The sequence below is a fragment of the Anguilla anguilla genome, chromosome 13, assembly GCF_013347855.1.
Source record: "Anguilla anguilla isolate fAngAng1 chromosome 13, fAngAng1.pri, whole genome shotgun sequence".
NCBI classification, from domain to species: domain Eukaryota; kingdom Metazoa; phylum Chordata; class Actinopteri; order Anguilliformes; family Anguillidae; genus Anguilla; species Anguilla anguilla.
The window spans coordinates 13,442,708-13,462,613 of NC_049213.1; the positions used below are offsets into that span (position 1 = coordinate 13,442,708).

The following is a 19,906-nucleotide window of genomic DNA, read 5'->3' on the forward strand; positions in this document are numbered from 1 at the left end:
CCCAAAACAAATTCTTTACTCTCTCTGAAGTAGGGTCACGACCTTTTCACACACCAGACACCAACATACAAGTAAATAATACATCGGTTGCTCAAACATTTATGATAGGTTCACAAACGAAAAAATCCTGAGACTGCCTTACACTAATAATGGCTGTGTGCCGCGCAAAAGTACCACCCACACTCAACACGTCCACCTGTACAGACAGAAAACAGAACACAAACGCAGTAATTTTCACACAAATGTTCTAAAGAGAAAGCAACGCCCTTTGGAATAAAAAGAGATGCAGCCTTTTCAAGCGCCTGAAAAGAGATGCTATCTTCTTAAGCCACTTAAACATGATAATAAGTGAACTTTCACTTTGTACAAAACTGCTTCATTTCTGACGGCAGAACCCATTCACACACGTTTCATTTTACACTGGTGTGCCCTTGGGGAAGTAAAAACATTTATTAACGTGATTGGCACGAATGTCAAACTCAATATTGGCCTATTTAATATATATGTAGCTACTACATGTCATATTTTACGCACAATTACAAATCATCCAAGGTGCTTGCAGGTGTGTAAATGAATTGATTTAAGTATCCGTGCATTACCATTCCCAATACATTTAGCTGAAACATCAAAATGTTACGGACATACGAAACGATCAGGATATTTTTTTTTATTACAGCTGAATCGTTGTTCTTTAAGAAACACCTCAGATACAGACGACCCGATTCTTACAAAAAACTTAAAGAAATAATATGCGTTTGTGACACCAAATTTTGTAATAATGCAACTTCACAAACAAGAGGATTTTCAAAATTGTCATGAGGTGTTTGGCCGGGGTTGGGGGAGGGGGGAGGGGGGGGGGGGGGTGTTGTGGCTTTGGGGTTGCGATGCAATAGCGTTCTCGGATTGTCTTTTTTAGGAATGCTCGTGTTTAGAAATGGCAAATTCTCTGTGTTATTATAGCCTCCTGAACCAAAATACAATGATTTTGACAGCATTCTGACAACAATTTACAGCACGTTTTCCTATCTCTTCGGGAAACGAAGAACTCCGTAGAAAGTGTGTGTGATTTTTAATGTGCGCGTTTTATTTCACAAATGCTTCCTGTTTGTATTAATATTTACATTGTTTTTTATTACTGAATACTCACATACTTTAAATATTTGCACTACTGACTTTCTGTGACCACGCCCTTGGCAGCAGCGCAGTGCATGTATAAGAGGCTCACATTTAATTGCGAATAAACCATGCTCTGATTTTTTATTCAGATTGTAAACATTTAGAACGTGATTCAACATTAGATGAAGTGACGTACCCTGGCATAATCATTTATGTATCTTCAAGAACAACAAATCCTTTTATCAATGGGGAAAATCAGAATGAAAATATACCTTAATATCACAGCTATTAGGATAAATCAGAGTGACAGATTAGGAACCCCAAAGGACTCTTAGTATATGATGACATACGAGACGAACATAAAGATGACTTACATTCACGTTCTCATGGCAGTCACAGTAGTAGGTTAATACCGTTATTTAAAGAACGCTGTAGCCCCGTGTCTGCTCTGAGTAGTATATCAGATACTTCATAGCCAAACAGAACCACCTGCAGAAACAGTTGCGATCCCATTTTCAATTCCTGCTAATTTTACCACTACCATTACTAGCTCTAACTATTAACATTTAAATCCCTCTGCTGAACCAGCCTCCTTTGCTGGGATACAGGCTACATACGAGTTATGAATCTATAGACCTACTCCAGTCAGGATACTTATAGATTGTTTTTTGTGGAGATCATGGTTTTTTCCCCCCACTAACTAGAAGCTATCACTAGCCATCTTTGACGAGTGAAGATTTTAGATAAAGTGCAAAAAATATTTATTCGTCTGTTATTAGATTTTCAGTTATATAGGTTAAATTACAGAACGGAATCTAAGCAAAAATACTCGATTCTTATTCGAGTTACCTCGAAGAACCACAATGCTCCAAGGCATGTTTCCTCTGGCCTAATAACATGGAAGAAATCTCAACAAAGAAAGCAAACTTGGAGGACACATAGGACACGTTGAGAGAGCCTGTCAGGTCACAGGGTTGTAAAGGTCGGCCATCCCGACTGAAATGTGTCTAATGGGACAGAAAATGTGCCCTCCAAGTGAACCCGGTCTTTTTCGCAGTTCGCCCAAAACTTCAATAAAGTACCTTTTCAGCCTCGCGACATGGAGGCGACAGGACGTAGAAAGAGCTTGCGGGGACGCTGGGATTGTGGCATGCACATTAATTTCTCTCTGCTGTCCGGCAACATAATGGCTTGAGAATGCAGTTCTGAGCCTGCTGTTTCCATGTCTCTAGAAAGTCATGGCCAAGTCAGACTAATCCGGAGTGCCTGCACTAACTTGAGAGATGATTCTCTTATAATTTTACAAACGTCATTTTGTATAAATATATAGGAATATACGTGTTCATTTCACACGAAAAGTTTAGATTTACAATATTCAGCCTAAAAAGTATCTGGACCAAGAAATGCTTATAATTAACGCGGAGCAGAAGCCGTTGTATGGATAACTAGTTCTGGAAGATCATTTATCAAATCATGTGCGCTTTAAAAAAAAAAGTTCTATTTTTATTAACCATTTGAGACAGTACAGCATGCTGAAGTTTTGCGTTATGGTGTCAAAGAACGGATACAGAATAACGACATTTCAAAGGTCTAAAATAAAAGGCGTCATCAAACTACAATGGTATACTGTACGCTCATATTTCTTGTAATCACAAAAAAGCGGAGCAATCTGACTACCAATATAAAATCGAACTCCATAGAAAACTCGAAGGTGTGCAGGTAAGACATGAACTTAGCTGAATATATGATATTAGGAATCATCTGAGCATTACAAAGCACATGGTTGCACTAGGACCTACAAACTATTATTTTCTTTTAAAAACAAAAGACATAATTAATCCTATGATCATGCTGAATTAGCGAAATTGTCCACTCAAAAATATACACAGGATCATCGCTCTCACCCTTCTGCCTTTTAAACGGTCTCGTGAAAGACTTGTGCCATCTGGTGTTTTTTTGTTTTTGTTTTTTTGTTGCCAGGTTAAATAAAAAAATACATGTAGCCTGCATGCCAATATTTTGACACAGTGAACAGCTACGTTCCCCCCAGTAATTCCCCCTGCGTTTTTATTACCAATCACAAGAGTGCAAACATATACAAATAAGTCTAAATATTTTGGCTTAATTATTCTTAATGTTTCCATCCAATGTAACAGTAGCTACGCATTTCACACGTCTATCTTTTCGTTGTCTGGCGGTGAACTTTGACGTAATAAAACCCACCGACAGTAAATTAGGCCTACAAGTGTGTATCCCTCTTCAGGAGTACAGCTGAATAAATTAAAACAAAATCCATCTAATTATATCGATAGTATATAGATTTGGTCATTGTGTAGCCTACCAGTTGTACTGAAGGCTAAGATGATTGAAACCGTGGCTGAAATTGAGGGAGGAATGGAAGTAACTTTTTATTCTAAAAAACACAGACACCATGTAAGGTTGCAAGCTTCCAGATGTTCGGGGCCCTCGTCTAAATCAACAAAATACATCCAATACATACATGCTATATATCTATTTAAATGGCCTTTGTTGTAATCAGTTTGTGAAAGATAATACAATCTGATATACAGAGAGAAGAAAATCGATATAAAGACTAAATATTGCACAAAGGAACATGTGAACACCCCCCAAGGGGGGACAAATACAAAACAACCTAGAATTCCAGCTATGGGAACAGAAATTCAGCCTAGAAGCAGACCCCTCTGATCAAGAATGATGAGGTCTTGTGGCCCAAACCACACTGCAAACTAATCGAACGCACTTGAAAATTGCCTATAAACAACACGCATAATGGCACCATTCTGTAACTACCTCAAATATAGAATATCTACGGCTCTACTTTTACCGTGCTGAAGACAGTATATATTTGAAAATATACATTAAATCCTTGGTAGAAAACCATAGACTAATCTAGCCGACGTATTTTGATAAACATAGGCCTGTGCATTTTCCAAAGAGCAGAATATCCAATTTAGAGTCTTCGCAAACTTGGTGGCCAAAAATCTAATTTAGGGAATGTATGAAGGTTAGGGTTAACTGAACAATAATATCAATGGCTGCAAACACTGTCGTGTATGTTTTGTCCATGTATGGAGACAAAACAAGCCATTGCTATAAGATGATTCAGAACACACACTGATGACGCCTTAAACCCTATGTTCACGAAAAGGATGGAATTTTTTAAGGCTCTGATTTCCGTAATGTGAAGCTCAATGCTGTTTTGAGATCAAAGTGCCTATTTTTTAACGTTTAAGTTAAAAAGTGCTACCATACTCAGCAAAAACATTTGTAAACATAATATGTGAGCCAGCACGTACATAAATGAAAACGACCCAAACGTATATGAAACGAATTGACACTCACTGTTTTATTGAGCACTATTACGCACAAATACACTAAACTTATTTTATTGCATTTCACAATGTTCAGTTTTAATCAGTCTAAACACGTTATCACCACAAAAATACTACTGCCTAATTGTATTGTTTAATCTTATTTTTAAGATCACTCCAAATATCTCACAGCTTTAAAACTGAATCCACGCTTTGCTTTTTCAAAACAAATAAGCTCAATTACTTTCCCACACAGCAAGTTAACTGCAAATATTTCGACAGTTTTGTTTATAAAATAAATATAACAATTGTGCATGTATTGACGCAAATGAGCAGACACATTTCCTGCCATAACTCTGCCTCTAAGCATTTGCTAAATTGTCATTATCTCTCTTTCATTCAAAACAACTTTTGAAAAATCACTATATTTCTATTTAAAATAAATAAACCCTGATATGTGGCGTAAACAATCTGCAGGTATTTTCGCAGTAATCCATGCTATATAACATGCATTTTATATAACTGTGGACTGAAAGGAAAACCTTTTCTTACGCACAAGACAACGAAGAAGAACCTATACATATAAAAGATATGTATGTGTGTATGTGTGTGTACATGTGCGTGTAGGTGTGTGTGTGTGCGCGCGCGCGTGTGTGTGTATTTGTGTGTGAGAGAGATTGGGTTTATGTTTCACAAATAATCAGTCGTCGTCTTCTTCCTCCTCAGCGAAATAATTGTCTGCCTCATAACCTTGTTATATCCTCATCTTGTTCGGCTCCGGGTAACCGCAAATGTTCCTCGGTAGCTGCCACCGTGTTAGAAGCCACAACAGCCGAGACAGTGCCAGCTGACGATGTTGTGCTGGACGCGGATGATGTGCCCGTGGGAGCAGAGGATCTGACTTTGGTGTTGGGTAGCCTATGGTCTTTTTTCCACTTCATCCTGCGGTTCTGAAACCAAATTTTGATTTGCCTTTCAGAGAGAACCAAGGAGTGCGCGATCTCGATGCGTCTTCGCCGTGTTAGGTAGCGGTTATAGTGGAATTCCTTCTCCAATTCTAAGACCTGCTGGCGAGTGTAAGCAGTCCTGGACCGCTTGGGCTCTGCTCCATTGTAATTGGGGTTCACTGGAAAGGGAAGAATTAAGAAAGAAAAAAGAGAAAAGAGGGGGATAAGGAGGGAAGAAGGGGCAAAGCGAGATTGGTGTGAGTTAAGATATGAAAGGAAGTAGTGAAGAAAGGAAAATCGGGGACAGTATAGCTATTATCTAATCATCTACAATGCTTCAGATGAACTTGTCTTGGTCTCCTTAATGAGAAGGATTTCCATAGTGAGAGAGGCACTGAATTATTTATTCAACATTACAAACTGAGCTTTTTTGTCGCCTCTTCGTCTCTCTCCCCCTCTGCCACATACATAACAGCGAAAGCCACATGGCAATACGGCTGCCCAGACTAGTGCCTCGGCCATAAAATTTATGGCGGGTGTAATTACTAATGCCGAGTCGTAAATCCGCCTCAATTGTGTCGTTTCAAAGACTCCTCTCCCATCGTTGCACGGACGAGTTAGGGGATTGGGGTAAAATAAAAACGAGAGAGAGAGGGGGGAGCACGCGCAAGTGAGGGAGAGAGTGAGTAAGAAATACACATAAGTTGCCTACCGGTGCTGACGTGGATTTTCCTCATCCATGGGTATACTACGGGCTGCTTGGAAGAGACTGTGCTGTTAGGATGCTCCGGGGTGGCTTGGATGCAGGCGGGAGGCACAGCCGGTGGGGTTGAAGGGGATGTTGGTAATGGTGGGGGCTCACGTGGAGCTGCTTGCGCTTTCCCAGGAAGCAGGTGTCCTGAATGGGGTAGCCCGTGCCCTCTCGGGGTCTCGGGCTCGGGGATGCTTGCACAGCTATATTGGCGCTCCTGGTAGGTCGCCCGCGAAGGATACAACTCCTGGTGATGATGCTGGTAGCCAGTTTCCCTCGTGCGGCTGTAATATTCGGGGCTGTGGTCTGGGATGTAGCTATTTTGCGAATATTCCTCGCATGGAGGAAATTTCGGATCGATGTAGTTAGAGTCCATCAAATACGAGCTCATGATCATTAATTTCTGGAGTGGAAAATAATTTTTCTACCTTTGTCGTTTTTCTGCTCCATAAAGCCCTCCTACTTGCGAGCGACCCTGTAAAGTTACTTTTACCACGTGACGCAGTAGTCCAATAGCAGCCTGCGAGCCAGTCCCCGGATAAGGAAACAAATGTTTATTCGCAACGTACCCTTTTTGCATACTGGGAACGAGTCTCTGTCTGTGTATGGACTGTGTATGGTGTGTTAGTGTGTGTGTGTGTCTGTGCGACTATGTGTGTGTGTGTGTGTGTGTGTGCGTGCATGTGCGTGTGCCTTGTGTGTTTGTGTGTATGAGATTGCGTGCGTCACAGTGTAGGTGCGGGCATTGTGTTTTAGGTGTGTTGGAGCAAAGTGGGACACACACGTTGGTAACTGGGTATAAAATGTATGTGAAAATGGAATGAAACAGAAACAGAAGGAGGATCTTACGCGACTGCGCGAAGGGTAGACAGGCAGGCGAGTATCGGAGGTGTCGGCAGGTACAGGTAGCTTCACTAACTCAGACGGTGAAAAAACACTGGAGTGATGTGATTAAACTCCTTGGGCAGGGGCAGATTTATTTCCCCACCGTCGTCATCTGACACCAGACTGCGGCACACCTTGGCATACGAAGAGAAAACAACAAAATTATGCCATGAAAGTGTCGCTTGGCTGCACCTAATTTCCAGAGATCAATTGATAGCTTGTCATAGGCTATAGAACACTTTTCCTGCTCGCAGTATGGAAACGACAGAGAAAGTAACAAGTATTTGAGTAGTGACTTTACAAAACAAAAAAGCAGTAACTCCCATCAGCCCATCCCAAAAATATGACAGTGCCTTCACTGAAATATCCTGACCTAGTAGGCAACTAACGTTTAATCCATTGACAATGCATGACCCATTACTGTTTAATTTCTTTCACTCTCGGCATCTTTATTATTATTATTATTATTATTATTATTATTATTATTATTAACAAAGTCTGGCCTGTAATTTTAAGGAATAACGTAACAGTAAGGGCATCTAGATGTCTCAGAAAACAGAAACAGACAGGACCTTGCGCAATAGGCTATAACATCTAGAGCCACAGCAGAGAATAGCCTGTTGACTGCATCCACTTTGTAAATAATCTGTGTCATTGCTTTGCCATATTTTATTGGATTATAATAAAAACGACAACATTAAGTTAGCCGTTTATGTCTTATTTATGAGAATCTCGCGAGCCAACGATGTCGGAAGCTTTTGCCTGAATGTTTTGAGGTTTTATTGGGCTGTTAAAAGGCATAAATCAATCACTTCCCGTGATCTCCGCTCCTTACCTCGCTTTATGGCCTCCCAGTCCTCACACATTTCCTTAGTCACCCGCCATCACAAATCTGTGCGATTATGCCATTCCATCGATACAGTTAGGGTGCGTGGTGTTCGCACAATTATAATTCATGTATGTTTGTCGATGCGTCTGTCTGCGTCTTCTTCTGAACGGCACTCTCTGCGGAGTGTGGAAGGCAGGGGCCCAAAAGAAAACGAACCCCCAGATACTTAGAGTTGTATGAGGAACTTGTGTGGCATTGGAATCGCCCATGTATTCCCGTAGAGACGAACTTGCGGTTGTTAATTGCTCACACAAATTCGGTTCTACAGGGTACATATAGACGACTTAAAATCATAGTACTTCACCCAGTTGGCTACTCTTTTGGAAGCTGAAAATGCGAAAACATATACAAAAACTGCCCCGCATGTTAAAACACGATTAGACCTAAATTAATTCATTAATAACGTAATAATAATAATAATAATAATAATTGTACAGTATTGCCCGTTTTTGATGCCAATACACTTTAAACGCGTACGTCATGTGCAGCCTATGTCTCACCAGCTTCTTTTGTATGAAGTCCAACTTACATTACACAGGCCTAGATTAAGAACACAAAACATGGGAATGCAAGAAAGCTTGGAGTGACAAAACCTTTCGTGGACCTTTCCCACAAGTAGGCCTACGTTGTTTTACAGAGAAAGAAAGCTGCACTGACATGTTTGTAACTTTTCAGTCACAATTGCATAATAATCTTACCAACAAAGCATAAAATGCAATCAAAGTTTAGCTGAAATGACATTTGAAGTGAGCTTAACACTGTAGACCTAAATTTCGAATGGATAATGTTACATAACTGGGGAGAGCTGCTACATAATGCTGCGCTATGCCATACAAATAAAAGCGGCTATTTTGAAACAAAAGAAAATCTGAAACGTTGGTTCAATGTTGCTACCAGGCGAGAGGCCTTAAATTAAATTATGGCATAGCAATGGGTTCAAACTGCGAAAACGTAAAACGTTTAGACAGTGGGGAATTAAATGGCACATTTTACGAGCACACAGTAGACCAATACCAAATTTGAGAGGCTACATTTGTAGCCTACTATTCTCACCGCGTTACTACTCGCAACCGCGTCCCTCAAACCACGCTTAAAATACCAAAATTTTTAAGAAATGACAGAAACATGGAGAAGCACCTCTCTCTCTCTCTCTCTCTCTCTCTCTCTCAGATCTCAGACACACACACACACACATGAAACACATAAAATTAGTAAAATAATAGCTATGATAAAAAATAGACATACATTTTCACAAACGCATCGCTTTATGTGGAGGTAAAATTGTGACTGTACACAGTAAAATGTCCCACTCTGGATTGTGGGAACAAATGTTTTCTGGTAAGAGTTGAATTAACACTGCTAGAGTTGAATTAACACTGGACATATTACTGTCTACCAAAACAGGTTTTCTCTTTCAAAATCTTTTCAAAATCCTGATTGCAACTGTTCACGTGTCCCCTCCCCCCGTTGTATAAATATTCAGTCTCAAATACGGAAGATACAAAGCGCCCGCGTGACAGAGGACGTGAAAAATAACTTTCCATTGTTCCCCAGGGTTTATTGTGCGCGTCATTACCATACTGACCGTTAGGTAACCTGTTCCTCTCACAAGATCAATCTGGCGTTTGCGAGGAAATGGACATCAGGAAAAGCCACTGTATATTTTATTCGTGTAAAAAGGCACTATCTAATGTGTTTTTTAAAATCCTGGTTAAACTTTTTACACACATTTGTGCCTATTGTGTATTCTAATAACGCTTCTGATGATAAAACTGTACAACTAATTATACAAATGCAGAAGTTTATTTCCCTTTGTTGAAAATACATGCAAACGTAGATGCCCACACCCAACCCTCTCTCTCTCTCTCTCTCTCTCTCTCTCTCCCTCCCTCCCTCTCTCTCTCTCTCCCTCTCTCTCTCTCTCTCTCTCTCTCGTGGGCGCATTTTAATATTACTTAGACAGGCTGACCTGCATTTCACCTCTAGCGTTTGACTCGTTCCAATAGTTCACTGCCAAGGAGTTATTGATGAGGAAACAGCAGTGAAATTTGTCTCCACACAAATGCCATTTAGATCTTGTGCCTTGTTCAATAACTAGTTATAACATAGTACCAGAAAAATGAAGCCCGCGGGCGAAATAATTTGATGTTTAATTCTTATGTTGGAAAATGGCAAGCTGTTTTCATCGATATTTCTCCTATGTGTGAGTGTGTTTGGGCATGGCCGTGTTGGTTTCCATTTTTATATCGCTGAAATACCCATCCTACAAATTTATCCCTCCCCTCAGCACCCACCAACCCCCCCATGGAAACCATGCCTTGTCCTTTATACGGCCCCTGTGAAACAGTGAATCTATATCGGGGCTCTTTATGACTGAGACACCCAGTTCATGAACTCTACAAGTCAAGAGAACCCTGGAACTGCCACATCGTTTCTTGGCTCGGTAGGCAATCGGAACTTTTACTTTCAAAGAACCCCCACAGCAAGGGTATAGCTGATCTGATTCTTGCACTGTTAGTAAAAAAATAAGATATTATGAAATTGTGTCCCACCTGCTAAAAAACAATACTACGCCTATTATTATTATTATTATTATTATTATTATTATTATTATTATTATTCCTATATATATATATATATATATATATATAATATCTACAACTACTACATTTACTTGCCTCGTATTTTAATTACTGGAAAGTGAACCATTGTCGCGAATTAAATAGTTGATTGCTGAATTGCAAGCTCGTCTTCTTCTTCTTCTTTTTCATTTTCAGTAGAATAAAGGCAAAATCAGATTGTGATGCCTTAAGTCTTTGCTATTTTTTATGTTTCCAGGTGTTCTTGGAACTAGTAGATTAACAGAAAATGCGAGGCTTTCACAATGGAAATATAATGAAAATACTATAGTAGTCATTTCCTCTGATGTTTTACATAAATCTGTTTTGAACGCATTAATGCATTTGCCAAGAAATAAATATACAAGATAAAAAACTATATTTTATTATTAACTATATTAATTGATTTTGACAACTAATTAGACTTTGAAAAAAAGCTACTTGGTATTTGTATCACCACTTGTGATGTTTGGATATACCTAATATCTGTCTTGGTCCTCTACGGGGTCATAATAAACCTCTCCATGTGAAAACAGCCTATTTGCAATATGTACTACACATTCAGCGCATACCCAGTTGCACATACACACACACACTCACACACAGACAGTGTATACAACTCCACGAGTGTAACTGGATTAAGTTTACTCTTTGTTTATTAGATATGCAGCAAAGAACAAATTTGTATATCTTCTATTTTATTCATAAGATTCGCTTCAATTGTGGAAGATACTGAGCAACAGGGACCGCGTGGGCGGTCGCCATCATTTTACAACTATAAACACTAATTAAGTTTACAGTAATGTGGTTCTCAATTGGCTATTAATGAGTATAGTAATTCCTGAAGACAAGTCTGTGCTTTCCAACCGTGTCGATATATTTAACAGTGAAATTAACACAGGCACGAAATAACCTGCGTAAGTGCTGTTGTTAATCCTAATCATGTTATTGGTGTTCTTAGGTTTTATCCCTGGGATTTCAGTGCGGCTGATGTTCTAAGAACAGTTGAAGCTAATAAATTTAAAATAATAGTGATGTTCAGGTTCAGCTGACAGAGGTCCAGTGCACATGGTAGGTGCATATTCTCTGCAGACGATTTACAGTAGGCTCAATATTTAGTTTTAGAAACATTGTAAAAAGGGAATGGATTTGCGATGCCACTAATAGGCTGCTAGCACATTGCATATCACGGATGTCTTGGGAACTAATCAATTTTAGTAACGGAATGATCCAAATGAAATTGTTCTAATGTAAAACAGATAACAGAAATGTTGACTTTTTGTAAAATTAAAATGTTTTCGTTTCAATAACACACATGGTTCCGTCGTTTTAGTCCTGCTGCAACATGAATGGTGGAAAACACTTGAAGGTAAACTGATTCGGCCAGTATACGTGCATTGGAAGTGCAGTTACCAAATGCTCGTGCTTCTACAGAATAACTAAGAAAATGGTTCATACGTAAACACAAACTGGGTTATAATATTCCATGTCACAGTAGCAAAATGATTGAAAACATTTTGTTTCTTGCAGTGAAATTTTGTTTTAATAAATTAAATAAAAATTATATCAGTGAAATGGTATCAACAAACGAAAATGATGATGGTGCTTCTGCTGCTGCTGTAATAATAATAATAATAATAATAATAATAATAATAATAATAATAATGTATTTCTTTTTACTGTGTACTCTACTGGGCAGACGTCATTCTTCCTGAAGTCACATATTTCCAGCTGCTTTGACTTATAGACTGAATATAAGTTGATGGTCTGTTATCAGTGTCGCATAAAACACATGTAACAGCTGCATGGCATCGCTGTCTTTGTGGCATTAACTTATTTAATATTGGGTTAGAAAGTTGACTTCTCAAGGTCTGCAGATATACACATACTATAAGGTGCCACCATGGACAACTGTCGTCACATCCCCCATATTTTATTAATAAACAGACAATAAATAGACCTGCATGAACCAAATACACATATTATACGAAATGTAATAAATAAATAACATTTAGGGATTCCAAGCATTAACTCCGTGATCGTTTAGGAAGTTTTCTTTTGAATATTTTCATACGATACTATATATTATTGGCAACACCAGTATACAGTGTATTTATTACCATAAACACCAATACTGCCACTACTACTACTACTACTACTACTAATAATAATAATAATAATAAAATATAACAATAATCACCATGATCATCATAATAATAAAAAGACAACCACCAACTTCATAAAAATCAAAAAGCATAGTAAATAAATTAGTCTTAAGTTGACAGTGCTCAATTGCTGATTTAATATTCACACTATTAAAGAAAAGTGCGTTTCATTTTCTGTACAAAGGTCTATTTCATATTGAAAGTCCTGAGGTCAAAGACCACCTAAATGGACTGCGAACTAAACGTTTTACAGGTGTGATCCACCAAGTGAATCACAATACGTAGGTAGCTACTGCTAGTCAGCTTCACATTGAAAAAGCTGTAGCCTTATAGTTTTGTCGCCGTTTCAGTGTTTAAAATATCGGTCGGGTATATATGGATAAAACCCAGAATGTACGTATTTGCTGCTTGAATATGCTCTTAACTTTTGCCTATCTATTTAAGATACTTATTTTGTCCACAGAAAGTTCTGCGCTTTCTACTGTTGGATAAGTTGATCCGAGAACCGAGGTTAAATAGTTACCAGTGGGAAATTGTAATGATAAATTGAACGCAGGGCTTTGTCTTCCACAACATTTCATGCTTTCTTCAAAGATGATTTGCAGTAGGCGACATAAAAATCATCACTGACAGCAAAATCCATCTAATCCATCACCAAACGCAACCTGTCTTTCTTTTGTTGCCATTTACTTTTTTGCGTGCTGTGTGATTCTCGAATATTCGAGTACAATTTATCTAAAAAATTAGCCTTTAGAACTGGCAAAACGTGACGCATTTTAGCCAGACTCTCCGCAGCAGCTTTTTATTGCCCACACGTCTATTGTCGAGGAACACTGCCCCCTCTGGCGATCGACAGTATTACCACTGCAGTGGTACAAATTCGGAGGGATGGAAGGGTTGGAGGACGTGATAACAATAGAAATGAATACATATCCTATTAATAAGTTCTCAGTTTCTCCATTTCGTCTAAATCGGTTCCCTTAAAAATAAAATGACCTGCATTAAAATTACGTTCCCTACATTTCGTTAGACCCTTTCCCCTCCAACTACATATTCCTCAGTTTCTTCAGCGTATCTATTTGCAGTTTTTCTAAAAATCATTAGCCTGCAAATTATTTTGGTCACAAATAGCCCAACACTGTGATATTTGTTACAGGTTCGCGCAAATGTAGTTTTGCACGCAGTTATTTAATCAGAACAGTTTAAGCACTTTATGTAGCGCACTACGACTCAAACGAATATGTATGGATTGAAATTCCCGTCAAGTTAGACGGTGAACTGAATACATTACAAACTATGGTAGCTTATATTATAGCTAAACTAAATCACATTTGGCACAACTATTTTTGAGTGTTTCATTAACCAGTGTTTCACACGATCGTGATCCATAACTACCTTATAAGGTATACTGCTACTACCACACTACGGTACACGAACTTTCACAAACGCATATTGCGCCGTCTCGTACTGTTTGCTTTCATGAATATAACGGCTATATCACGTTCTTAGGTGTTTCTGTAACTTCGCCTCTTCACAAAAAGGACAGATGCACACACGCGCGCACACAAAGACAAGGGTTCTTTCGCTCCTTGTATGAAGTGGATCTCCTAAACATTCTCGAAACCACCTGATTAAAAATGGTAATAGCAAAATGAGTCTCCCACTCAAACTAAACAGAAGCTGACCCAGAACAAATAAGGATAACACTGTGAAATCAACCACATTTATTCTTCCATAAAGCCTATATTGTACAAAAGCATTATTGGATTTTCTGATTCGTTCACTCCTGCGTTTATTGATTATCCCGTTTTCTCAGCTCCGATCTGTGACTTTGCTGAGAGTACGTCAGGTTGAGTCGTACCGACATTCCGAAGCCCGTGCCAATAGCTTATTACCCTACTATTAATGTAGTAATTCTAAAATTGTGCCGGGAAATAATAATAATAATAATAATAATAATAATAATAATAATAATAATAGCAATACTACGACTACTACTACTAATAATACTAATAATACTTATTATTATTATTATTATTATTATTATTATTATTAATATTATTATTATTATTTTATTGTATATTGTTATGTTAATCATTAAGTTTGTCATTTTAGAGAAGTAGCTAGAAGACACCAGTGAAGCGAAGACAAAACCTGTTCCCTTCACTTCCTTGGAAACAACCCTGAAGATGGACATCTTACTCAGATTCCAAAGGCAAGAGCAGATTAGCAATGGAAAAAGTCAATCTGGGATCAAACTCACAGACTGCCAAAAAGGATTCCTTGTGCTGAGCTGTGGTGATTCCTCGACAAATATTTGAGCGGGGGTTGTCATATATGTCACATGCCATTTACATGAAATGTGCTTTCAAATCTCATTGCATTTAAATATTATTGCAAATAAAAATAAAAAAATCTTTACAGTCTTGCTGATCATGTTTATAATCAACTGAAAGATCATTCAAATGCAAAATGTGTGTAATGAACCAAAACAACTGTTAAAAATCATCTGGTGCTAGTAAGTTAGTAAAGGGCTTGGGTTGTATGCTGCTTTCATTAACACAGTATAAGTCTTTATAGAAAGGACACCAGAACAACCAGTGCAAAAAATAAAAGCTGTGAACTGTTATTCAGATGAGTCCGACCCTGCAGAACTCAACCACAATAATACCATGGTTCTATCTCAATTGGAAAATGAAGTGAACCAGGGCTTTACTGCTTTAGCTTGGGGCCATTCAGAATGGTAGATTTTCCACAGGTATATGGCTGCCTACCCAACCCAATAACATTAGACGTCAGCTGTCCCCCACTCCACCTCTGCCTGGCAGCTGTTAATACAGTTTGACAAAGTAACGCTTGTGAGTTATTTTGCGTGCGTGTACTATGTCCAGTAAGCCATATGGAAGCCAGCTTGAAAACAAAAGAAAGACAGGAATAAAAGGGGATTATTAAATGTAAGCTGCTGAATAATTTTGTGCATGCTGCCAATGATAGCCATGATATAGCTTCGCTATACTCAAACTCTCATTGATTTACCAGCACTGCAATCACACATTATCATTCAAGTGCATGATGATTATATATAAGTCATATGACACACATTTAAAATGTGAATATTTGAGGAAATCAGAGGGTTCAATGTTATGCAAAGAACAAGCTACCAAAATAATAGGAAGCACATAAAAAATAGAATTGCATGTACTTTACTGTCCATATCTTATGGTCCTTTCTCCCTTGAAGGCTCTGTGTGGGTATTCATGAACAATGAAGTACAAATGACTCAAATGTTTGCCTGTTTTTCCTGGTTTGGTTGTCTTTGAGAACTGATTGAGCCAGTGGAATCACATGCATGCAGTGTCTAGTTAATCTGAGCTTAATTGTGAGGACTTTCTTGCTTTTGAATGACCAAACTACACCGATAACCTACTGAATGCAATGTCCTGTCATGTCTGCACAAAGACTTCTACTGCTTTGTGGTCTGCATTCATTAAACTTTTGTCTGTAACTTTGACATACAAATACAGGTGACTGTACCTCTGTGCAACGGCATATTTTTATTGGCTTTTATCTTGCTGACCCTATGTTGGGCTTCTAAAAATACCCTTTGGTGAGCGATACTACTATGTCTTATTTGCAGCTGTACTAATTGCTATATTCAATTCCAGATATTCCACTGTGTTGCTCCCCACAATTTTAGCGAGTATATTCACACCCTTATTTGCTTTCCCTATCTCGAATGCCATAACAACATTTGTAAGCCTGCTCCAACATTGCAGCCTCCTCCCTAAAATTCAAGAGGATGCAGGCTAGCATAACTCTATACCCTGAAGCACCAGCAGCCAATCAGTGCTCCTTTTGAAACTGCAGCTGAACTGCACTGTTGCTGCAGACAAACAGCTGCACAGCTGGTGAAGGTGGACCACAGATGCCTGCACGACCAGAGGAGTCACTAGTGAGCAGTGAAGCGAGGGATCCCCTGCAGACCGAAACCCTCATCTCTGGACACTGGTATGGTCAGGACTCAATTCCGAATGGTGGGCCATGTCACTATAACAATGGTAAATGCTTTGGCTAGAAGTGTTTCCTGGAATACCCAATACAACAAACCTTCATATGCTACAGCAGTCAAATCTGCAAATGCTACAGACTAAGCTAGTTTAGCACAACTTTAAGAACATTCTCATATTGAATAGTTCATAAAATATTAATTTGAAAAAGTTGCTGCCAATCCAATAATCTTTACTGAGAATAAATTAGGCTGAATGACACACAGGTTGATGAGCATAGTCTGTGCTTGGACAGATTTAATAGCATATGAATGATACACTTGGGAAATATGAATGCAGTATCTGAGCAAATTTGTCAGAAAAATGTCTTCTTTCCAAAGCTGTGAAATGCCTGTTGAGTTCAGACAGTGTTGTTTCATTCACATGCACCTCTTGGCTCGACAAACTTTGTAACAAATTATGTTCAGTACTGTTAGAGCTCCCCCAAATACTTTAGTGCACAGGCTCCCCATGTGTCCACAGAGCAGAACTCACATGTCACAGGAACACAAGAGCTATAAAACAACAAGGAGGCAGTTGTACAAATATGCAATAAATATGTCATCAACTGCTTCTGCATTCTGTGCACTGACTCTCGGTGGTACCGCCACTGGTTTTCCAATAGTTTGGAAGAGTTCCAGCGTCTGTCCTTGCCCTTTGGCATTTGGGTATTAAGATTACCTTGTGGTTTATTGGTGAGCGCTATCTGGTTATGATGCGGATATGAAAATTGTTGATGTCACAATACAATATTGATGCTGTTACAACCAGAAAGGTGATCATGACACAAAAAAATTAATGATGTCACAATAGAATATTGATGATGCCAATTGGAAAGCTTATGATGTGACAATCACAATAATCTTTATTGCGACGTTACTGTATGTTACTAGCTGAAAAAAGTCTAAATAGTGTTCTACTGTCTGTAATGTTCACATATTTACAGCGACAGCAAGTTTACTTTGTTAATGAGCTACACTAACAACCTTAAAGCTGCTTCACTTTGACAGCATGCCGTTGGACAGACAGAAAAGCTGAGCTTATTGTACAAATAAGAGTCAGCTGGGGATAATGGGAAACAAAGCACTCGTTGGAAAAAGACCCGCGCCATGATTCAAGGAAGACAGGACATTTCAAAATGACCAACTATTTTCTTTTAATAGCTAACGCACATTACCTCAGAATAACTGAATTCACAGAGTTACCACACTCCAGAGAATAAAAATGTCCTAAAGTCCTAATGTATTGCCCTAGATGTACAGTAAGTCAGTGAATAGCTTTCCACTGCTCCATGCTCCTTCTGGCTGTCCATACTTAACACTGCATCGCAATGAACCGCGGTTCACATGCCCTGTTCACCTTAAGAATGTCAGCCTTATTAAAGGCGACTGTTGCAAATAAATTACTCGTTCTTTATTAATAAAGAATGATACCTGCTCCACCAACCAAATCCCTGCTTCGATGTGTCTCACTGAAATGTTGCTTGAGGTCAGGGTACGAAAACAGCAGATTAGTTATAGGACCCTTAAAACCCATTACATTCTGAAATAGACAAACATGAAATAAGACAATGAATGTAAATGTGATTAAAAATGTGCAAACCTGCATATGGCTGAGACTACTCTTTTTTCCCCACTGCATTTTAATTCAGTGAGTCAAACAAATACAATCCCGTGCACATGAGGTCCAGTACATGTTACTTACTCATTTAACATCTGCAAAATGAGAAACATTAATTTCAGTACATAAGAGATAGGAGGAAATAGACCAAGGCCCTCATTTCCTGGTAGTTTGCAGAAGTATAAATTATGTCTGAAATAAGGGAAAGGTTTATTCAAAGGGGCACTAGTCATAGATCTTATAATTAGACAACATCTTTGTTTTATGTCTCATGTATTAGCTATGACCTTTACGCCATTATTTTTATAGATACAAAAAAATCATTTGAATGTTTATCATCTGTATCTGCCAAAAAACCCTCATGTGCAATATATTCTTGGAAAAGTAATGATGCTGCTGGCAATTTTTTAAAATATGCATATTAAAAATGACTAATAAAAATTATATGAGGTCAGCAAGGCAAAAGCTACACCAGGAGGTTAGAGGCTGGTTTTTAAATTAGTTTAGGAGAGCTGTTAAAACGAGAAATTTAACAACTCCCCAAAAGAAGAAAAGGGTCTTAAAAATGTCATAGCCTTTCACATGTGGTTTAGTACTGAAAACTAATAACCATGAATCATATAAACCTCGATGATATAATGTGCTACTCTAGAGCCTTTGTGAGTTTTGTCTGAAGGATCGTAAAATGACTGTATGACTCGGTACCTAGGCTAATGCATGGTAAAATGGTCCTTAAACATCGATCTATGAAAAATAACATGAACTTGAGGATGGCACAGAGCATTGCATGCTTATAGAATGAATCAGTATCCCACACGCAGGAATAGACTCAAATGCTGTCATCAGGGGTAATCAGAGCTATCCACAAATGACAGACAATCTGCAGAGGTAGACTCAGGCTGTGGACATAAGTGAATGGCCTTCTCGCTTTTGGAGAAAAAATACAGGTGGAAACAGGTGTATTAGCCACCAAACAGTAGAAATAAAAAAGCATGCCCACATCTTGTTTCCATTCTAAAACCAATGGTAAATATGGTAATGTGCTGGCCACATTTGGTAGATATTTCTATTGCTATTGTAAATCTCCACTTGAAGAAGACAAACCAAGTCTGAGGCTCCAGTATTGTTGATTGGTACTACACTTTTGTACACTTTTCTGCATAGCTTCAATAATTAAATCATTGACAAAAATGACCCCCCCACCCTCAACACACACACAAACACACACTCATTCTGTGCCAGAATTTTATTATTTGTAACATTTTTCTTTTGTTATTCACACCATAAAAACAAACAGAAATAGAAAACATTCAAAGACAATGGAAAAACCAACTTATAGTCCCCTAAATGGTCAATTCCGATAGTGTGTGAACCATCTCCCGTTAAATGTTGTTAATGTTCCTAGAAAACAAGCACAGAAATTTAATGTTGTAACAAAAACAGAAAAGATAGAAAAGCACAGAAAAGAACCAGTATCCACAGCTAATTAAGGAAACAATAACTTATACCAGACCAAAGCCAGACCAAGTCAGCCCAT

At 38.5% G+C, this 19,906-nt stretch overlaps 2 protein-coding genes across 2 annotated transcripts in view; both read right to left on the reverse strand.

The window, feature by feature from the left end:
* LOC118211271 (homeobox protein Hox-C6a-like) overlaps window positions 1-19,906 on the reverse strand; it is a 61,679-nt gene that overhangs the window by 14,584 nt on the left and 27,189 nt on the right. The window lies entirely within an intron of this gene.
* On the reverse strand, window positions 4,460-6,984 carry LOC118211267 (homeobox protein Hox-C4a-like). Its single transcript, XM_035388346.1, has 2 exons — window positions 6,108-6,984; window positions 4,460-5,574 (listed from the first exon to the last, which is right to left on the reverse strand). Exons 1-2 carry the CDS (start codon window positions 6,541-6,543, stop codon window positions 5,192-5,194), a joined length of 819 nt encoding a protein of 272 aa, XP_035244237.1. The 5' UTR covers window positions 6,544-6,984; the 3' UTR covers window positions 4,460-5,191.